The following is a 21199-nucleotide window of genomic DNA, read 5'->3' as shown; positions in this document are numbered from 1 at the left end:
CGCCGGCCAACTCGTTGGTGTTTTTTCAATGTACGCTTCAGACACGGGTCACGATGAGGTGTTCCCGCCATAGCGACCCGTAGAGGACGCATTTCGAAGTTCCCTTGAAAGGGAACTGTTTTTCAGGTGTTTAACAGTAATTTTCAGGCCCAGAAATTTACAAGTAAAGAAATGTAAAATAACAGCATATTTCACTGTATAAGTTAAAGACCAAACCTTGTTAAATTTTCAAAGCTTTTCAATTAAGAGAAGTGAGTGATTTCTTGTCTTTTGTTGTTTAACATTAAAAACAGACAACAGGAATAGACTGCTGTTCCTTTAAGACATAATTAGCAGATCCAGTACTGTTTACGTTCACTTAAGACATGACCAATGATGTTTGCAATGATACTCACAAAGACCGGCATGTTGATATTTTTTTTTTGTGCGTGTTAGTCAGTTCAAACACAAGTGTTGAAATAGAAATCAATTTTGCGGCATGTGCTTTCTAACGAGGGTCTCCGTGTTTGCTTGAATGTTTCAGTTGACCAGGCTTAAAACATGTGCAAATTAGTTTAAACTTTAGTTTAAACGAATGCGTAAATGACTGATCAACTAGTGTGCATACGGCATTCCGTGTTGTTTGTCCACATTTTTTGCTCATTGCTGTTGTAACGTGGGAAGCCAATAGGTCTGTTTTATGTGTTATTTTAAACAAACCATATTCTTACAACGAGTACAGCGATACGCATCATGGGTGGTGTATCGCGGTTTTTCAGTTCGGTTTGAATTAGGGCTGCACAATTAATCTAAATTTAATCGCAATTTAATTAGGCAGAAGCTGTGATTGTCATGCGTATCTTTCAGTGAAGCACAGTTCTGTGATCAGCAGTAAATCTCCATCCAAAGGCCAGAGGTCGCTCTCGCACTGAAAATCCCAATATGCCCCAAAGAAGAAATCCAGGAAATCACTGCAGCTGAATAAACAGAAGATTTAAAGGCTTTAATTGATTCATCGCAACTAATAAACATACAAATACGGCAATATATGGTTTATCTGAGTTCTTATTATTATAATTTTCATCATAATAAAGTACATCTATAATGAAATGCTAATCAACATAGCCATTATCACTGCTAATAATACATGAAATATTGTGTGCCTTAATTATTCTGTTTAAGAAGCCACATCATCTCACAGAAAAATTTATTTCAAACGCTGGACTGACGTGTTTTGAGTAAAAACATGTTATTAAACGTGGTATTTTCACATGCTCTCAAATGGAGCAGCATTTACTACACAGAGCCATAGTTCACTGAGAAGATACGCAAACAACTGTCATTATCACAAACAATTTAGTCGATTTCATAATCAAATCCCTAGTTTGAAAATTGCTACACCCCTACAGTTTATAGAAAGTGTTCCTTATTATTTTATGCTTCATCTAGATTATTCAACAGCTCTTAAAGTGGTGCTATTATGCTTTTTCGATTTTTCAACTTTAGTTAGTCTGTAATGTTGCTGTTTGAGCATAAAGAAGTTACAAAGTTTAAGTCCAATTCAAAAGGAGACATTTAACAGAAATCACTTTTCAAAAACTACAATGAACAACTCGTTTGAACTACAAACACATATTTTCCAGGATTTGTGACATCACAAATATCAACGAATGGGACGAGACCTGGTTGAGCTGCACTAGAGAAGGCAACAAGTGTTATCACTATGTTGGAGACACACTAGCATTCCCAAGGCAGACGAACTTAGAGTATTTACAATCATCCGGGTCTAAATCGCGCTCAAACTGATTTGATTTTGACAAAATATTTACACTGAAGCTCGCAGCAGGCAGCTATGGTAAGGCACAGGCACATTTCCAGACCAAGCAGAGAGTGCTGCCAATCACAACACACACTGGCACAGCTAACCAATCACAGCACATTTCGTATTTCAGAAGTCGGGCTTTCATTTGATACAGGAACTATTCGAGCCGTTCATGCCAGACTGGGGGGAGAGGTGTTGTAATATTGTAAAATATGTGAAAAATAATGTGTTTTTTGAACAACCTTGTATGAGAGCCTGTTCAAGTACACCCCCAAAACAAAATCAAGACCTTGTAAATGAGCATAATGAAAGTGACATTTGCCAGTATGGTAACCCATACTCGGAATTGGTGCTCTGCATTTAACCCATCCAAGTGCACACACACAGCAGTGAAAGGTGAACACACTGTGAACACACACCCGGAGCAGTGGGCAGCTATTCAGCATTATTAATGAAGAATAAACACCAACCTCTTTGCTCTTCAGTGCATTTAATTTTGCATGGTTTGTGGGAGGAGCTTCACTGAACATGAATAGATTCAAGATTCAAGATTTTTATTTGTCACATACACAATTATATAGAGCATATATAACCAGCAGTGAAATGTGAGTCAGGTCTGCTCCATGGACAGTGCAATTATTAAAGAATACAACACAGATGAAAATATACATAAATATAGCTATGAAAGAATTAAATAAAAGTAAACAATAAAGATATAAGAATAAAATATAAAAAAGATGTATACTGTAGAATTAAATATATAGTGGAAAATAATGTGCATGAAAGTAAACTGTAGTCTTAAATATTAAGATACACAGGAATGTACAAGAGGCTAATGTGCAAACAGGTTGACACTTTCAGTATGTCAATGTGAGGTAGTGAATGATGATTATCTTACTGATAAAGTGAATATTTATCAGTATACCTCTGTATACCTCTTATACAGAATACCTCTGTATAAAAGCAGATTTAGGAACATCAACAATAAATCAGGTACTGTTTTTTTTTTATTATTATTTTACTAATTTACACCAAAGTAATAAGGTAAGTGAAACAGATATCCTCCCAATTATATCTTTGAAGAGACCAGAGTCTTAAAAGTACAAAGTGTTGCATCTTTGTAAATCATTGTATTACTATATTAAATAATTCACACATTCTAATAATTTCTGTTTTCAGTCTTTCTATTGTTTCTATACAATATATACATTATATACAATATACATTCCTATCATTTTTTTTCATTCTGCCCTCTGTATTATTAACAAACAAGAAGATATATATATATATATATATATATATATATATATATATATATATATTTCTAAATATATTTCTAAAAATATAGAAAAAATATAATGTTAATTCTTCCGAATATATAACAGTAAGTATCTATCTAAATATGTTTTACTTTTCTGATAGCTAAATTGAGTGCATTAAGTAATTAATTTATGAACATGTTAGTTTTATATGTGCAGTAAGAGTACCACAAAGCAATTTTTTTATGCTTCCAGTGTAGGATATATATATTATAAATCTCTTCATATTTATGCATCTAAAATATCCCACGTGGCTAATTATATGGGGTCAGTATTAATTATTTACAGTAACTGTGCTTTTAAGCATTTAAAGTAACCATAACACGTTTAATCTGCCAAAGGCAATTTTCAGAGAAATAACGTGATAAATAAAATCGCAGCAGCAACACTTGATATCCACTGATCACAACACATTCAGTAACAGCAGCATTATCACTCCAAATATTGAAACAACATTCGCACGAACATACAAAAACACAAAACCTCTCAGCTTTGAAAGCATTCAACGTGTTTTCCTCACAGGCTTGTTGTCTGCTGTTCTAAGATTTTAGGTCCATTTAAGTCAGCAAACACACAAACAGCGCTGTACCCGAAAACAAAACAGCAACGGCCTCGTATACTGTTGTATAAACATACAGTGTGAATTCAATTTTATATTAGTTTAAATAAGCAAAAAACCGTAAACTGCTCACCTCTCCTCAGAAGACTCGACGCTGACTGAGTGAACGCGCGCTAGTGATGACGTCATCGCCGCGAGGCGGGATCAACGGCAATCCGACAGCTGGGCTTGCCATTGATTTCAATGACTGAATCAATCAAATATCGAATTTATTTTTAATTTAACACTTTTATCCACAAATCTTAATAATATAAATTACAATTAATGTGGTATCTCCAATATATTTATTACAATCAAGTCAGATTTTTTTAATAGGCTAATTTATTTAGAAAATAAAACATAAATAAAACGAAATAATAAATAAATAAATATTTTATACGTTGCAAAAAGTGTATAGTGTGTTCAGTCTAAAATTTCGCTCCATTTCTCTGCTGCAATACAAACACTACTGTAAGTAACATTACTGACAACACACAATTAACAATGAAATTAGCACTCGCTATAGTGGTCCAGCCAGCATTTGGCACAATTGGCATGTGTTACTTTTGTGCCCTGGTTTGTATTTTGGGAACACAAACATCTGTCTCAGCTCTGTTTCTTCATTTTCTCTTTATTGGTAGACATTGTGAAGGGCTGGGCTATATGGCCAAAAATATTATCATGATTTTTTTTTTCCCCATATCATATAATATCTGATGTATCCAAATAATCCATGTTGTTTCTGTAGATATTGCATTATATAGTTACTGTGAATTCCTTTGGCAATGGTAACCGGGGTGTGATAAATCTGATGTGGTGACATCAAACAGCAATCTCATGTTTGCCAGACATTACTGTAACTTTCAATTTGACTGTCAGATGAGACCAAAATGAAGGGTGAACAAACCCTTAAAGTAAACAAGGTGGATTTACAGATTTATCTATGGAGGAATTGCAGAGTTACTATTGCTGTTAGTATGTAGCTCATTTTCTGCTTATTATTGAACTTGTTATCTTCAGAAAACATGCAACATGCAAAGGCATTCTTTCTTTCTTTTTTTTTTTTTTTTTTTTTTTTTTTGCGGGTCCAACTTCTTAGATCAGATTTGATCATCATCTATCCCGACAAAAACTACTACATTTTCACTTTATTATTATCATATTTTTCATAGTGCAGAAAAAAACATCAGATTTTAGTAGACTGTCTGCATTGATGAAAAGAAAATATGTAACATGAGGTAAAATTAAAATCAGAATTGGTGAAAGAGAGGCAACAGCAAGGTGATGCACTAACTTCAGTCCTGTCTAATATGGAGAACGGCATTCAGTCATTGTTAATGTCTTCTAATCAGCTGTCTTGGCCATTATTTGACTATGACAGTAAAAAAAAACTGGAACTGTATTCATCTTATCATTCAAGCTGCTGTCATCAAAATATGACTGTATTTTACAGGTAAATGAAAGTGATTGTTCACGCAGGTGTTTTGACCATCAAACCCAGTCTGGTAACGCTGGTCAGACTGGAGCTGCATGAGTTTAAATCTGATGGCAGCAAAGGCTTTTTATTGCAACAAGCTGCTTACACAGTTGAGGCCTCTACCCAATCATTTTAACACTCAAAGACAGAAAAAACATTTCTCTATCATGTGTTCCACAGTTTATTTATGTGTAGTTGAATTGTAGTTAAAGGTTATATTTTTATAGTGCCAATATTTACACGATCACACATGCTTTTATGCTATTTGATTTACACATGAAGTGTACAGCACAAAAAGACTTAGTCAAACATGGGTCTGGATGGTAAAATAAAATACAATAAAATATCTCTTGATTGCTACTGTTCAGTACTCCCCTATGGTTTGACTATATTGAATAGATCTTTTACAGCAGTTTCATTTCTGCTATTTAGTTTCTGTTTTATTAGTTTTTGGTACCTACAACACAAACAAGTGGAGGATGTTCACCTTGATCTCTCCTAGTTATCCTGCTATGTTGCAGTGCTTCAGAATAAAAGTAGTGCTGTATATATACAAATACAACTTGTAAAAAAAAATATTTAGGGGGGATGGTGTGGTCAGTTTCTTTTACGGAGGGGGCGGGTATGTGGGTCCTGTAGCTAATTTTGCATAATGATTACAAAATTTGTCTAATTTTAAAAAAGGTTTTTATTTATTGAAAAATTAGCCTTATTAAATGAGTTATATAAGTGCCTTTGTGCTGAAACCTTGGCTGGTTTAGGCTTGTCATGGATAAATAATTATGACAATAAAACCAAAATAGGCGGCAGCAAGCCCTTGTTTTGATAAATGATTTATTGAATCGTTCAAATCATACGAATCGTTCAAAACAGCTGATTCATTAGAAACAAAACAAGCCTGTGTCCCAATGTGCAAACTATCCATCCAGTGATATTAGTAATTTTCAACACTATTTAGGGCAGACAGGCTGGATAGTATGCACACTGGGCCGCAGGGAAAGTGTCCATCTGAATGGCTCATTGAATCACTGGCTCACTTGATTCGTTCAAAAACTGATTCATTCAAGAAACGAAACACCGTGTTACTATGCACTGTTGTATTAAATTAATAGCACATGTGCCCGCGCATGTAGGCCTACTGATATTCAGAAAAGTACATTGCTTGTGTAATAATTATAAAAACATATAAAGTCATACATGTGTATTTTTTTCTTTAATTGCTTGAATTATAAAACTATTGTACCTGTATTCTAATAGGCTTCTGGACTCTGCTCTCAAGATGTGTTTTTGTTTGGTTTTTGGAAGGTCGATGACTCGTGTCAGCTCTCTTATCATCTCTCAGTCCCTCACAGTTACACATACAGCACAATAACATTATGTCAGCGGAATGTTTTTAAATTCTAATGAAGGAAAAATCACACCTTTTCTGTTGTCTTCTTTTTAAAGCAATTCAAAAGTTGCAACTGAATCATTTTGTGTGAAAAATGAACCGAGTTCTGAATTATCTTAATTAAGTAGATCATTTTAACATTAAATTTGCATGATAAGTTTTACATAATACACATTATTCAAATATACATAATATACATTATCCAAAGGGGATGGCTTTATATATATATATATATATATATATATATATAGAGAGAGAGAGAGAGAGAGAGAGAGAGAGTTTAGAGTCTTTAATATTTTTTAAATGTTTTTGAAAGAACTCTGCATTTATTTGATCAAAAATAGAGTAATATTATAAAAAATATTATTCTAATATTAAATAGCTGTTTTCTATGTAAATATATAGTAAAAAATGATTCCTGTGATCAAAGCTGTATTTTCAGCAGCATCATTACTCCAGTCTTCAGTGTCACATGATACTTCAGAAATCATTCTAATATGCTCAAGAAACATTTCTGATTATTATCAATGTTGAAAACGATTGTGCTGCACAATATATACAGTATGCAAAAATATTAATTAATATTAAGACAGTATGAAAAGAGAGAGACAGTGAGAGAAAATTCCCAAATCAGTTCCTTCTTTTGTATTTTGCTTGCTACTTGATTTAAATGGATGCATGAAAATATCAACATGATTTTCTCCACACTGTAAAATATTTAAAAAAAAAATGAATGACAGCTACCAAACAAAAGATGTACAATCAAAGTAAAATACCCAAATTAAAAAGCTTCTTCAATAATAATCTAAATCCTGATCATTGATCATTATTATGATTAAAACACTTTTTCATTTATTATTATGATCAAATACCTTCACCGTGAAAAGTAAATCTCTTGCAGTTAACAGTTAGCTAGCAATAGCTCACATGCATCAGCTAATGTAACTACAGAATCACCAACTACACAATTAAATGCGTTCAAATAAAGTAACATGCAGAATATTCTCAATGTTTCTTGCTTTTCTCCTGGACCATCAGAGCATTTACAGCACAGCTGTCCTCTTCATTAAACAAACCTGAGAATTACTGTTCAATTACTCTTTAGGAAGAGAGAAAGAGGGAGAAAGAAATGAGGGAGACTGTGAGAGAAAGGGGGAGTAAGAGGAGGCTGGGGACGCTTCCGAAGTTGGAGTTGGATGTTTGACTGAATTCAACAAATCCAGGCGGGTTGCTGCCCGTGAAAGACTTGATCCAGTCCTGAAACTGAGAGACTCTGGCGAACACAGTGGGAAATGTGGGGTCAGCGCATTCCATACCAAAACTTACAATGCCAGACTGAATCCACAGGGAGCCTTTCTTGCTGACCATTGGACCTCCAGAGTCTCCCTGTATTGACAAACATTCAGCATTTATATCTCTGACAGTATACAGCGAACAACTGTTATAGATATAAGTATGCAATAGTGTAGCCCAGTGGTAAATGTAGGCTGGCTATGTATCTGTCAAAATGTTTTTTTCCTGCAGCGACCAGCATACCTTTTACAATCATTTGCAGTGGGAGCGCTGAGCATTTTGCTCAGCTGAGAGTAAAAAAATGTTAAACTTTGGGTAAAATAAAATTTTGAATAAATTAGCTTGTAACTTGTTTAAATTGATGCTATAATAATGGGGTGTGACATCATGATTGAGTACGTTTATATGGACAACAATAATCCAAAATTAACACGATTAAGACAATGCTCTGATTAGAATCTACCATGTAAACAGAGATTTTTGATTACCTTAATCCGGCTGAAGTCATACTCGAATTAAACACAAATCAAATTAAGACGTGGAGTATTCCTATTTTGGTTGCATTATTGAAGTGCAGTTTAGACATGTACACACCTTAATCACACTATTACCGTCATGTAGAACTATTCGCACAAGGCAGCCATCAAAAAACAAAAGAGCATGGGTTCAAGCAAGAAGGCACGTTTTTATCTGTCGTTGTCTGTTTGCATGTATAGCATGACATAAAATTTACTACACTTGAAGCTTTCGTAAAATTAAAAATGAAACACCCAAAACTGTATAGTACTGAAGAGGAACTGTATGTTGATATGTGAAATTGACCCTTTGCAAAAACCCTCCCTCCTTTATTACTGTTGCTATGTCCGACAGGCCATGCCACTCTCACACACCCCTTACGAAAAAGAAGTTTAATCAAGTGTGCTATTAGTATGCTTCTTTTAAACTAAAAATAGGAAAGTATGCTTTTAGTTTACTTTTTATGTACTTCTCAGAAATATACTTAAAATGACATACTTGTCTTATACTTACAAAAAGTCTAAATATATTTGAGCTATACTTGTGCTCCTAGAATCTGTGTTTTCATTGTTATATGGTAGAGGGCGCTAGTACACATCTTCTGTACGGAATTTCCAAAAAAAAAACACAAGTGAAGAAGAAGAAGAAACAACAGATGCTAACACATGTAATCTAACACGATCATCTGACATGAAACAGCATCAAAACTGTAACGTTATGGAATAAAATGTCGACCGATGAAGAGGTAATAATTACAGTCAAGCTTTGGGGTGTTGATCGACTCCATGTTTTGATTTTCATTCTGAATCCAATTCATAGCCTTTTTTCAGCTTTTTTTTCAAAATGTTATTTCTTTATTTTTTATGAAACTTACCCACATTAAAGTGTTTACAAAAGAATGCATGAAGCTAGAATAAAATGTTCTTTCTTTGAATGTTTTGTATGTTCAGATATTCATATAACAAAATATATACAAATTAAAACCTAAATAGGGACATAGTAGTATACTTAAAGTATGATGTAAAGTTCACTTAAAGAAAACTTATGAGTATACTTGCAGTATAAAACTACTAAACTAGTAGTTTACCGAGACTATACTTAAAGGTGTACATAGTATTTAATTAGTAAACTATCAGTATACCTATAAGTTCACTTTTAGTATAATTGCAGTACAAACTACAAACATAGAGGTAAACTAGTTGTGTACTCAAAGTTTGCAACTGTTATATTTAAAGTATATTTAAAAGTATACTTTTATATACTAGAAAGTGGGCCAATTTAGTCCCAATGAGTATTAAAACAGTACACTTAAAAGTATACTACTAGAACACTGATATTTGTATACTTGCTACATAAAGTATACTTAAAAATATACTTGAACTTTACTTAAGTATACTTAATAAAATAAACTTGAAGTATACTACTTTTTGGTAAGAGACACTACACATGTTCTCACACAGAGAAAAATACATCGCGGAGCAAAGAGGAAACTGACAACAAGTCAGAGCAGGTTATTTCTGGTATGCAACAAAGTCTTATTAAAATGTTGTCATTTTTTAAAAGAAATTCATACAGTAAATACCGTTTTGTGGCTCTTTAATGTGTCATTTCAGATCGCTGTAGCGCCTCAGTTCAAGCGGCACATGAACCGATCGTCTTTTCATATTTCCTTAAAGCACGAAATATACATGAACATTAGAACGTATTTTATTTCAACCATGGAAAGACGTCAATACACACAATTTTAAGTCCACCAAAGTTAACCTACTCTCCTGTCCTGTCTGATTTGTTGGTTGTACAAAATGCGTTATGATTGGTCAGATCCCCTGTCAATCAAGCTCTTTGTGAAGGAGGAACATCAGATGGTGTCACGTGGGAATGTGACGTGTGCCACTAATCGATCTATGTACTATAACATATAAAACAGGAACATGAAAGAAATATTCTAAAAGCAACTCATGTAAACACCTTAAACCTAATATTGTCTTATTCAGAATAAGGTAAATAATTCATCAGCACAATTTGCTTGGATTATTAGCGAAGTGTGCGCTCTGAAGGAGGCATTTGTTGTTGCAAATAAATATACTTTTTTAATAGTTCTTTTCAAATTAATTGTGTTTTGTGTTATATCAATAATTGTAATTGTTTACCAGATTGGTGCTGGTTGTGGTCGATGACGCTCGTTAAGTATGAGCAGGTCAGTGATATGTCTCCATCAGTCACAGACACTGCGATATTTTTGCCACATTTTCTTATAGTGTGAGCAATGCAACATCAATGGTGCACTGCTCTAATGGTATCATAAACCTTAATGTACATGAACGCAAGAAGACCGTTTGATCATCACTGTTTTATACTGTTAAACTAATAATATAAAAAAATATATTTTTAAAATCTAAATAAATGGCCTTTGCACCATACTTAACATTTGGATATTATTTACTATCAGTTTTCTTCTGAACAGACATGGAAAACCACTCTGCGTGTATTCTGTATTTTTGTCTCATCTTTTTTTCTGCACATATGATTGGACCGCGAGCATGAGTGTCTCTTTAAAGTCTTGCTTGAATTCATGTGAGAACGTGTTTTTTTTTTGTTGTTCATCGGGTTGCCGCTTGGCCAGAGATAGCTTGAGCACCTAATCGGTGTTGTGTTGTGTAGTACGAGTGCTGCTAAAACAAGAAGTTGACAGATGACTAGAAAACTTGTTGTGTAGTATGAGCATCATGCTGGTTCGTAGTCTTGTAGTTTGAGTTTGCCCAATCTAGCAAGTGGCACCAAGTGGTAATCAGTCTGATTTTTCATATTCAGATTAGACACTATGTTTTTATGTAACTGACTTTAGAAAAGTTATGAAGAGTCTTGCAAAAAATATTAGATGACTAAGCCGTTTAAGCAACAGGTTACAGGTATTGTATCAGCAATCAGTCGTAGAGTACAAGTTCATGATCAGTGCAGTGAACACGGGGCTTGATTAAGACTGACAGTGTAAAGTTTGGAGGTGACAAATCGCAAATTGATTTGGATTAAAAAGGGTTCAAATGACTGACTGATATCTTACCTGACATGCACCTTTTCCTCCTTGATTTAACAATCCAGCACAAATCATATTGCTTGTGATGCTTATGTTGGCCCCTCCATAAGCATTAGCACAGGCACTGTTATTCACAACTGGTATCATCACCTCCTGCAGTGTGTCAGGAAGCTGGGTGCCTGTGACACAGATCAGAGGACAGATTTTCTGGCTTTTAAAAAACATTTCTAGGTAAACTGTTGAGGTTTACAGTGATGTTTGCATTCAGTTAACTGGCAAGCAAATGTTCATTTACCATTAGGTTGTAGTCTTCCCCATCCAGTGACCCAGCTCTCCGTACCTCCACCAAATACACTCGCAGCCGCTGCCAGACAGACCGGCTTAATGTAATCAGAGAAAGTCACGGAGGAGGAGAGCTGGATCAGTGCTATGTCATTGTCAAGATTAGAAATGGTAAAGTTAGGATGGTTGATGTTTCGACTCGCTGTCCTGTTTGTCTCATAAGGGTTTGAGCCGGACTGGTTCAGACGCCCAAAGTACATCACAATGTAAGATGCATTGAACCTGCAAATAGAGAAAGTCTGCTTTAATCCCACTATTATCAATCTACAAATGTATCTTAAGCTTTATTTAAGCTTTCAACATATACCACTGGAAGCAGTGCGCTGCAGATAACACCCAGTCTTTATTGATGAGAGTCCCGCCACAGAAATGGCCGTAGTCCGTGCCCAGAAAGGTGAAATGAATGCTGACCTGCCACGGCCAAACACCTGCCTTCGCATTCTCCCCTCCAACAATCCTGTTACTGAGAGGGGCTCGACCACATACTGATGAGAGAAAGCATGATTTCTTCTTAAAGTGCCTCACAGACACAGAAGACACATCTATGAGTTTTGTTATCTTTATGACAACTTACCATCTAACTGGCAGAGTGAACCTGTGTGAAAAGACAAAGATAAAGTACTAAATAGAGTCATCCAGACAGAGCTGATAAACTGGTTTGTGTCGCTCACCTGTGCATCAGTGCTGGTGCATAATAGCATGAAAACATGAAGTACAAAAAAATAATAATAATGTGCTTGAATTTTAGCCAAAATACCTGTAAAATGATTTTATATTCATGAAGTGAATAAATTAACTGACCTAAATCAGTTTAGTTTTACATGCAGTGTGTTTGTGAATGAGATACTTCTGTTTCTCTATAAAGTTATTTCTTAGTTTTATGCCCATAAACATTTAGTGAGCGGTACTGAATATAAAATAATTGCATGCATGCCTTTTTGTGTGTTTTCAAACATGTGAGTAGTTGCTCAAGAATTTTACAGTATATTACAGTGTTTTACTGTATTTTACAGTAGCCTACATTAGAGGTATTTTAAACTTTTATTTTATAAAAGTTTGGACACTGTTTATACTTTATAATTATCACTATTTTCCACATGTTGGGATAATATTAAAGTCATTAAACCTATAACTAACATAACTAAAATAATCTGATTTATGTAGTGACCAAAATATTAAACAAATCAAAACTATCTTTTATCTTCTTCAAATTCACTCAACTACATCCTGATTCTTGACCTCCTGGAATATACATGAAGTTAACTCATCCATTAAAATACATAAATTATTTATTTATAAAGACGTTCATACAAATGCAGAATTTGTGTTTATGTACAAAACCAATTTCAAGCATTTTACCGTAAATCTTCAGATCCAAAAGTTTTTACAGTCATGAGAAACATGAGAAAACGTTTAAGTGTGTTTAGAAAGGTTCTTACTGTAGGAATTGAATGGCTTGTCAGTTAATAAACAGCTGAAACAAACATTATTAAATGTACATCTAATTTTGTTATGTTAGATTTTTTGGAAGCTCTCACCTGTTATGTAGAGAAGTGTGACTGCAGCAACACTCAAAGCACTGCTGAACTTCATCATTATTATTCTGCTCTGTGTTTCTTGACTGTCAGCTTTCTGATGAGATGGAAAACAAGAACCACTACCTTTATCAAGAGTTCTCTGTCTCCGCCCCACCACTACGTTTATCTCATTTTCAGAAAAAATAAAAAAATCTTATCCTGAGCATTTCATAGGCATCTTTTGTGGATGCGGGTGGGATGTTATCGCCACTTTTTAAGAAAGTTGATGTCTTCCCCACAACTTTTGCCTTTGAAAAAAGAGCATGCAGAAGCATGAACTACGCAGAAGAAAAAAAAAAAAAAAAAAAAAAAAAAACCTTGCCAATCCATCATTCTTCATCATTTAATTCACACATGCATCATGAAATACATACAAGGCATGTACATTCTATCCACCATCCATCTCCATATTTAGCACCAGTATATGGAAATGTGGATTAAACATATAAAACATTTCTGTGAATGTAACATTTCTGGGAAAAAAAAAATATATATATATATATTTCAATTTAATTTAATGTAATTATTATTATTATTATTTAAAGTTTCATAAATACCAACATCTGCTTCATGCTTGAAGTAGTGAAATTGTTTATAATTCAACTGTTTTCACTTAATTTGGATATTGTTATAAAAGAACATTGACTAATATGAAATCTTGAAACATCACAAGTTCATTATTTTATTCAGTATATTCATATGGGAACATAAAAATGTGCTGCAGTGCAGTTAATGAGAAAATGTCCATGATGACTGAACTTGAAAAAAAAAAAAAAAAATTTAAATTTAAAGACCCAAGATCAGATGCTATGCACTGACGTTGTATTGCACGGTTTCTGAGAGAGTTGATGGTGTTTTATCTAATCAGAGAAAAGGTCTGCATGTACTTTCATCGCTCTAAGCTACTTACAAAGGCACCTGAAAATGGCCAGAAATGTGAGAAAACCAGTATGTGTAGTCAATCCTATTCATATGTATAATAGCAGAACAATCAGACATCTTTAAAGATTCTTCTGTTAACAGCATTTCAGGTCTGGAGGCATGCAGAGACATTAAAGACAGCAACAATGAACTACATTACAAAGTCAAGTTGTCACTTTTATTTAAACAGCGGATTTATACAATAGAGAATGTCAAAGCAGCTTTTAAGTGTTAAACAGGAAAATCATGGTTGTTTCCCACATCTTCCTGTGGGGAAAAAATAACATTGGGGAACACTGTCAGAAATGTTTCTTTAAGGATAATCTTATATGTGGCTTGAGTTATGTGTCCTTTACAAAAACAGATCTGCCAATTTTAAAAGCAGATGTCAAATAGACATCTCCGTGATGTAAGTGTGCTATCAGAAATAAAATACACACTGTTGAGTCAAACAGTATATATTTGTTTTTAAGATTTTTTTATTCATTGGTGTTTATCAAATAACACCATATACTTAAATGGGCCATATTTTTGTTATTCAAACATTTGCTTACACATTATGATTTTAATGATAATTAGGTTTTAAATCGTGGTAAAAAGCCTGGAAACCCTGAATTTTACTTATGCTTCTCCAACAACATAGTAAAGTCATGTTTATTGCTATAGAGCTTTATACAATACAATGATTCAAATGCATTGAAAGCAGCTTTACACATACAAAACAAATCTACAAAATACAATATAGTGTCATTATTCAGATCAATTTAAATAGTTTCAAATGAAGTGGAAGTAAACTAAGGTGGTGTGATAGAAATCCTTCACTTGCTCTTGTAAATCATTTCTCAGTCTCTACTGACTGTGTGTACTCTCTGCATTACTGATCCTGTTACCAGACATGTTTCCTTTGTGCCGCTCAATCAGACCATGTTGGACACAGTTTCAGTGTAAATATCATCTGACAACAAGGCAGACAAATTGACACTGAGCAATTGTTTTATGGCAGCTACCACTTAAAAGTATATATATATTTTTTTAAAGTTTCGATTGAAGTTGAAGATTCAGTTGAAGCTGAATTGTCCTGTTATTTTCTGTAATTCTTACTATTTGCTGTTATTTCTGTTAATGTTTTGTTACTGTTTTTGTGATTTAGAGATCTAAATCTGTTTGTTGACTGTTTGTTAAGGTTCATAGGCTGATTCTTGATGTTTGTGAACATTGTGAACAAAAATGTCCTTCATAACACCTGATTGTTCTAACACACTGTGTGGTGGTAACAATATTAATGTATATCAGTAATAAATAACACAATCAATATTACACAACACACAAGATAATAAAATCAAACCACTCCACTATATTATTTTTATTTTATTTCCATAACAAATAACAAATATATAAATTATAAACACAATTAATAAGAGCTTCTGTAGACATCTGACAGAAATAAAGTCAATCTGATCAGTAATAAGTGAAGCTGGTGAGGCTGTTTGAGGAGTTTTTTATTCAGATCTTGAAAGATTTAATGTCTTTTATCTTCAGTTGATTTCATCACTTCATGGTTTTACTCACTGTTGTTTCACATTAAATGTGCACATTAAGTGATTTTTGCCAAACGATGCTGATATTTGAAAGCACCAAACAAACATGCTCATAACCAAAGAGCACTAACATTGTATTGCACTGTTTATGAGACAGTTCATGGTGTTTTATCTAATCAGAGAAAATACCTGCACGTACTTTCAGTATTCTAACCTACTGTACTTACAAATGCACCTGAATATGGCCAAAAATGTGAGAAAACCAGTATGTACAGTCAACCCTAGCACATAGCACCCATATTTTAAAAACTCCGTCTCTTCCCCGGCAGCGACGGTGGTAGATCTGCCATGTCTACCGGCCGCAGCATATTAAAGCACAATGTTGTGTGTAAAAGTTGTGTGAAAAAGCAAAATTAACGTAACTCACCTATCAAGAAGAAACAAAGCAATCTCTGTATCCGATTCCCTTCCACTCCTTGAGTTTCTCCACTGATGGAACGCTGCTCCAGCATTTACGTGGTCCTTTCTCTTGAACCCAATTCTTTTAATGTGTTGTTCCTCCAAAATTTTCCACTTTTTTTAATCTGCTATCTCTCGCTATCTACAGTCATGGCCAAAAATATCAGCACCCTTGGTAAATATGGTCAAAAAAGGCTGTGAAAATGTATCTTCATTGTTAATCCTTTTGATCTTTTATTTAAAAAAATTCACAAAAATCTAACCTTTCATTTGATGGGTGGCGGGGGGAGTATCATCATGAAATAAATGGGTTTTTTTTTCTAATACACATTGGCCACAATTAACGGCACCCTTTTATTCAATACTTTTTGAAACCTCCATTTGCCTGTTTAACAGGTCTAAATTTTTTGCTATAATGCCTGCTGAGGTTAGAGAACACCTGACAAGAGATCAGAGACCATTCCTTCATCCAGAATCACTCCAGACCCTTTAGATTCCCAGCTCCATGTTGGTGCTTCTTCTCTTCAGTCCTCTACACTCATAGTCTATAGGGTGCAGGTTAGTGAACTGAAATGGCCATAGCAGAAGCTTGGTTTTGTGCTCAGTAACCCATTTCTGTGTTGTTTTTAAGGTTTATGTTTGGATTATACGGTTGAAAGGTCCAAACGTGGCCCATTATAAGATTTCTAACAGAGTCAGCCACTTACTGATTTTTTATCTGTTGGTATTTGATAGAATCCATGATGCCATGTGTCTAAACATGATGTCCAGGACCTCCAGCAGAAATATAGGCCCACAACATCAAAAATACTGCAGTATATTACATTGTACACATGGGGTACTTTTTTTCTCTCTGTTCACCAATCCCATCTTTGAGTGTTTGCTGCTAAAAACTATTTTTTTTAGTTTCATCTGATCATAGAAGCCATTCCCATTTGTAGTTCCAGTCGTGTCTGATAACTGAATATGCTTGTTTTTGGATGAACAAGGGTAATTTTTCTTGAAACCCTCCTAAACAACATGTGGTGATGTAGGTGCTGTTTGACAATTTTTTTAAGGTTTTCTGGCTCCTAGACTCAACTATTTTCTGCAGTTCTCCAGCTGTGGTCCTTGAGAGTCTTTGGCCACTCAAACTCTCCTTCTCACCATGCATTAGGACGATATAGAAACACGTCCTTTTCCAGGCAGATTCGTAACATTTAATATTGATTGTAAATTCTTTATTATTGCCCTGATGGTGGAAATGGGGAATTTTCATTGCTCAAGCTTTTTTCTTAAAGCCACTTTACTAATTTGTGAAGCTCAATTATCTTTTGCTGCACATCAGAAATATATTCTTTTGTTTTTCTCATTGTGATGGATGATTAGGGGAATTTGGGCTTTGTTTTCCCTCCTGTTTACATTTCTGTGAAACAGGAAACCATTGCTGGATAATTTCATCTTCATCATCACCCTGGAGTGCTCAAAATTGTGAACATGAATGGGAATATACTTCAGAGATATTTTACTCATAAGAATTTCTAGAGGTGCCAATAATTGTGTTCAACGTGTAGTTGAGAAAAACATTTATTTCATAATGATATTTCCCCCCATTTTAAATTATTATTATCCAATGAAAGGTTAAATCTGTGTTTGTTTGTTTTTTTAATAAAAGATCAAAAGGATTAACAACACAGATTAATTTCCACAGCCACCTTTGATCATATTTACCAAGGGTGCCAATATTTTTGGCCATGACTGTATAGTCGATCAGCTAATCCATCTTGTTCACTCACTGAGTGCTCTCTTCTAGCCGGTATTCGGTAATGCGATATAGGCTATCATGATAAAGAATGAGTGAGTGAAGTGACCTGTGGTGTCTTATACTCGGAATTTGTTAAAATGCACTGTTGGACCACAACCTCGTGCAGTGTGAATGCTAATCCGATAACATGAGCGAAGAAAAAATATGCACCACATACGCACTGCAAACGGAGTTAGGCCTGTTTTTTGTATGCACCCATATCGGATTGTACACACCCGTTATCAGATTAGTGTTCACACTGCACAAGGTTGTGGTCTGGCAGTGCGTTCAGGAGCCATGCATCTGCAACAGAGCAGAGATCGTTTACGCACCAAGACTATTTTTGCTGTGCTGCACGTGCTGAATTAAAGTGACAGTGCGTTGTTCGCGGTAAAAATGAACATAGATGGACACAGAAATGTAGTAATTTCACAATAAATTACTATAATTATAAAAGTCTTCTGTGTTTCACAATAAACATGGCTTTTTGGCTAGATTTAAAACAAGGGAAAGTGTACTTTTAGATAAACAATGCAACATAATAGATGCACTTGTGGTGGTAGAAAAACTTCTTTATGTTCTTTAAGACCTGCGGGATTGCTTTTAATAAAGATTTAAATGCAAAAGAAAAGGCACTAGAGTCAGCTGTTTCTGTCAGTGGTGAGATTTAATTTAAAATGTTTGTGATAGCTTTAATGTAAGAAAAGTAGGCTGTATACTGTGTTTAAATGTGTTTCCACTTGCTTGAGCAACTTATTATACAAACCTAGCAGTCAAATGCATGAATAATATGTTGTTTATTGTAGGGGTGGGAATCACCAGAGGCCTCACAATATGATATTATCATGATACTTGTGTCACGAAACAATATTATTGCGATATTACAGTGCAACTTGAACTTTTACAAAAAAAGTTGTTCAGCAATTGGGGCATTTGAAAGTAAATAACTGTTAAATTTAAATTAAATTAAATTAAAAATGTAGTCTTACATCTAGGGATCCACCAAATGAAAATTCTGGGCTGAAAAGGAAACTGAAAATTCTGGATGCACTTGGCTGAAAACCGAAAATGCTTTGTAATAATAATTTGTCATTTTATTAAATAATATAAAGTTATTTTGTAAGACTTTTTAAATTTAACTCAGTTTTAATGATACTGAATTAAAAAAACATTGGTTAACAACTTTAGTAAACAAACTAACAATTTATTACTCTTAGTTCATGTTCATTATTAAAATCAACAGTTGTACTAGTTAACAGTTAATGCACTCTGAACTTAATATGAACTATCAATGAACAACTGTATTCTCATTAACTAACATTAAGAAAGATTTAAAAAATACTGTAATAAATGTATTGTTCATTGTTCGTTCATGTTAGTTAATACATTGACATTAATGGAACCTTACTGTAAAGTGTTACCTTAATATTAAATATCAATATATTATTTTTTATTCACTTCAGTGTAACAGAATCAGATATAAGTTGTTGGATTTTTATTTTTTTTTGACTAATTATCCAAATAGTTATAGTCCTACAAAACTATTAGTATCAGAGCAGCATAGAATAGCATCATTGATGGTAGCATCATTTTACCAAGTCAAGTCAAGTCACCTTTATTTATATAGCGCTTTAAACAAAAAAGATTGCATCAAAGCAACTGAACAACATTACAAAACAGTTTGTCAATAATGCAAAATGACAGTTAAAGGCAGTTCATCATTGAATTCAGTGATGTCGTCATCTCAGTTCAGTTTAAATAGTATCTGTGCAATAATTTACAATCAAGTCAACGATATCGCTGTAAATGAAGTGTCCCCAACTAAGCAAGCCAGAGGCGACAGCGGCAAGGAACCAAAACTCCATCGGTGACAGATTGGAGTAAAAACCTTGGGAGAAACCAGGCTCAGTTGGGGGGCCAGTTCTCCTCTGACCAGACGAAACAAGCAGTTCAATTCCAGGCTGCAGCAAAGTCAGGTTGTGCAGAAGAATCATCAGTTTCCTGTGGTCTTGTCCCGGTGGTCATCTGAGACAAGGTCTTTACAGGGGATCTGTCTCTGGGGCTCATCTAGTTGTCCTGGTCTCCGCTGTCTTTCAGGGCTGTAGAGGTCCTTTCTAGGTGCTGATCCACCGTCTGGGCTGGATTCGTACTGGATCCGGGTGGCTGCAGTGACACTCTGGTCTGGATACAGACTGGATCTGGTGGCCACGGTGACCTCGGAACAAGAGAGAAACAGACAAATATTAGCATAGATGCCATTCTTCTAATGATGTAGAAGGTACACGTTATGTGAAGTGTTTCCGGTTCCGGTTTACCTTATTAATGCAGCCTAAAAACTCCTTTAACGGATTTGGATATTAGAAGCATATTAGTGTGTTATGTGTAAACCAGGTTAAAGAGATGGGTCTTTAATCTAGATTTAAACTGCAAGAGTGTGTCTGCCTGTGTAAAGGGGGTTCCCTTTGTTGTCTTGCCAAAAAGGGGGTTCCCCAAGGTTGCTGATTGGCTGGAAGTTCAGTAGTCGTTGAAGTGAAGTCTTGGGAAGAGTTGTGGGCTGGTTGAAGTTTTGAGATGGGTACTCAAGGTTGAAATCTGAGACACGGCGTTACAAAACTTAACTCAGAACGTGAAACTCTTAATGGAAAAGAAAAGAAACTAAAGTAAAAGAATAGAAGTGAAGTTTGACGAGACTAGGTGGTGTTTCTTCTCATCGTGGCTAAGTAGCAGCAGGCGTGCAGGCCAAAGCATGCTGGAACAGCGCTCAAAGAACACAAAATGTAATGGCAAAAAGCATAGCTAAAAGCAATGACTAAAAGCCAAAACTAAAAGCAGGTATGACTAAAAGCAAAAGCTGAAAGCATGGCTACAAGCCATGACCAAAAATCTAAAGCGCTAAAAGGCTAAAACCAAAATTTAATGGTGCCCTGAGTATTTAAACTGGGCTTTGGGACACCTCCCAAATGGTGTCTTAACCAATTAGATATTGTCTTTGCTCGGAGCGTTGCATATTTCTCCTCCCCATTCATATCAGTTGTCTTATCAGTCACATTGTCCAAATTTTCCCATTCTTGCAGAGTATAATTTTGCACATGATTCCTATAACAAGAATAGCATACATTTGACAAAGAATTGACTGGCAGAAACGTTTCAA

The 21199-nt window shown here is 34.7% G+C and overlaps 1 protein-coding gene across 1 annotated transcript; it reads right to left on the bottom strand.

The window, feature by feature from the left end:
* Window positions 1-7135: 7135 nt before the first annotated feature.
* Window positions 7136-13538, bottom strand: LOC109105394 (trypsin-1-like). Its single transcript, XM_042733747.1, has 6 exons — window positions 13309-13538; window positions 12345-12365; window positions 12078-12255; window positions 11724-11992; window positions 11456-11607; window positions 7136-7971 (listed from the first exon to the last, which is right to left on the bottom strand). The coding sequence occupies exons 1-6, from the start codon at window positions 13364-13366 to the stop codon at window positions 7687-7689; spliced, it is 963 nt and encodes a 320-aa protein (XP_042589681.1). The 5' UTR covers window positions 13367-13538; the 3' UTR covers window positions 7136-7686.
* Window positions 13539-21199: the final 7661 nt, after the last annotated feature.

The sequence above is a fragment of the Cyprinus carpio genome, chromosome A3 (assembly GCF_018340385.1).
Source record: "Cyprinus carpio isolate SPL01 chromosome A3, ASM1834038v1, whole genome shotgun sequence".
NCBI classification, from domain to species: domain Eukaryota; kingdom Metazoa; phylum Chordata; class Actinopteri; order Cypriniformes; family Cyprinidae; genus Cyprinus; species Cyprinus carpio.
Note: the sequence above shows the minus strand (reverse complement) of the source record. Positions and strands in the feature narration are given on the sequence as shown.

Excerpts from the sequence above, each read along its gene's own strand:
- LOC109105394 (XM_042733747.1), bottom strand. The coding sequence starts at position 13,366 with ATGATGAAGTTCAGCAGTGCTTTGAGTGTTGCTGCAGTCACACTTCTC. Across the intron at positions 12,366-13,308 it reads CACACTTCTCTACATAACAG|GTTCACTCTGCCAGTTAGAT; the intron begins GTGAGAGCTTCC and ends CTTTTCACACAG. Across the intron at positions 7,972-11,455 it reads GAGGAAAAGGTGCATGTCAG|GGAGACTCTGGAGGTCCAAT; the intron begins GTAAGATATCAG and ends TTGTCAATACAG.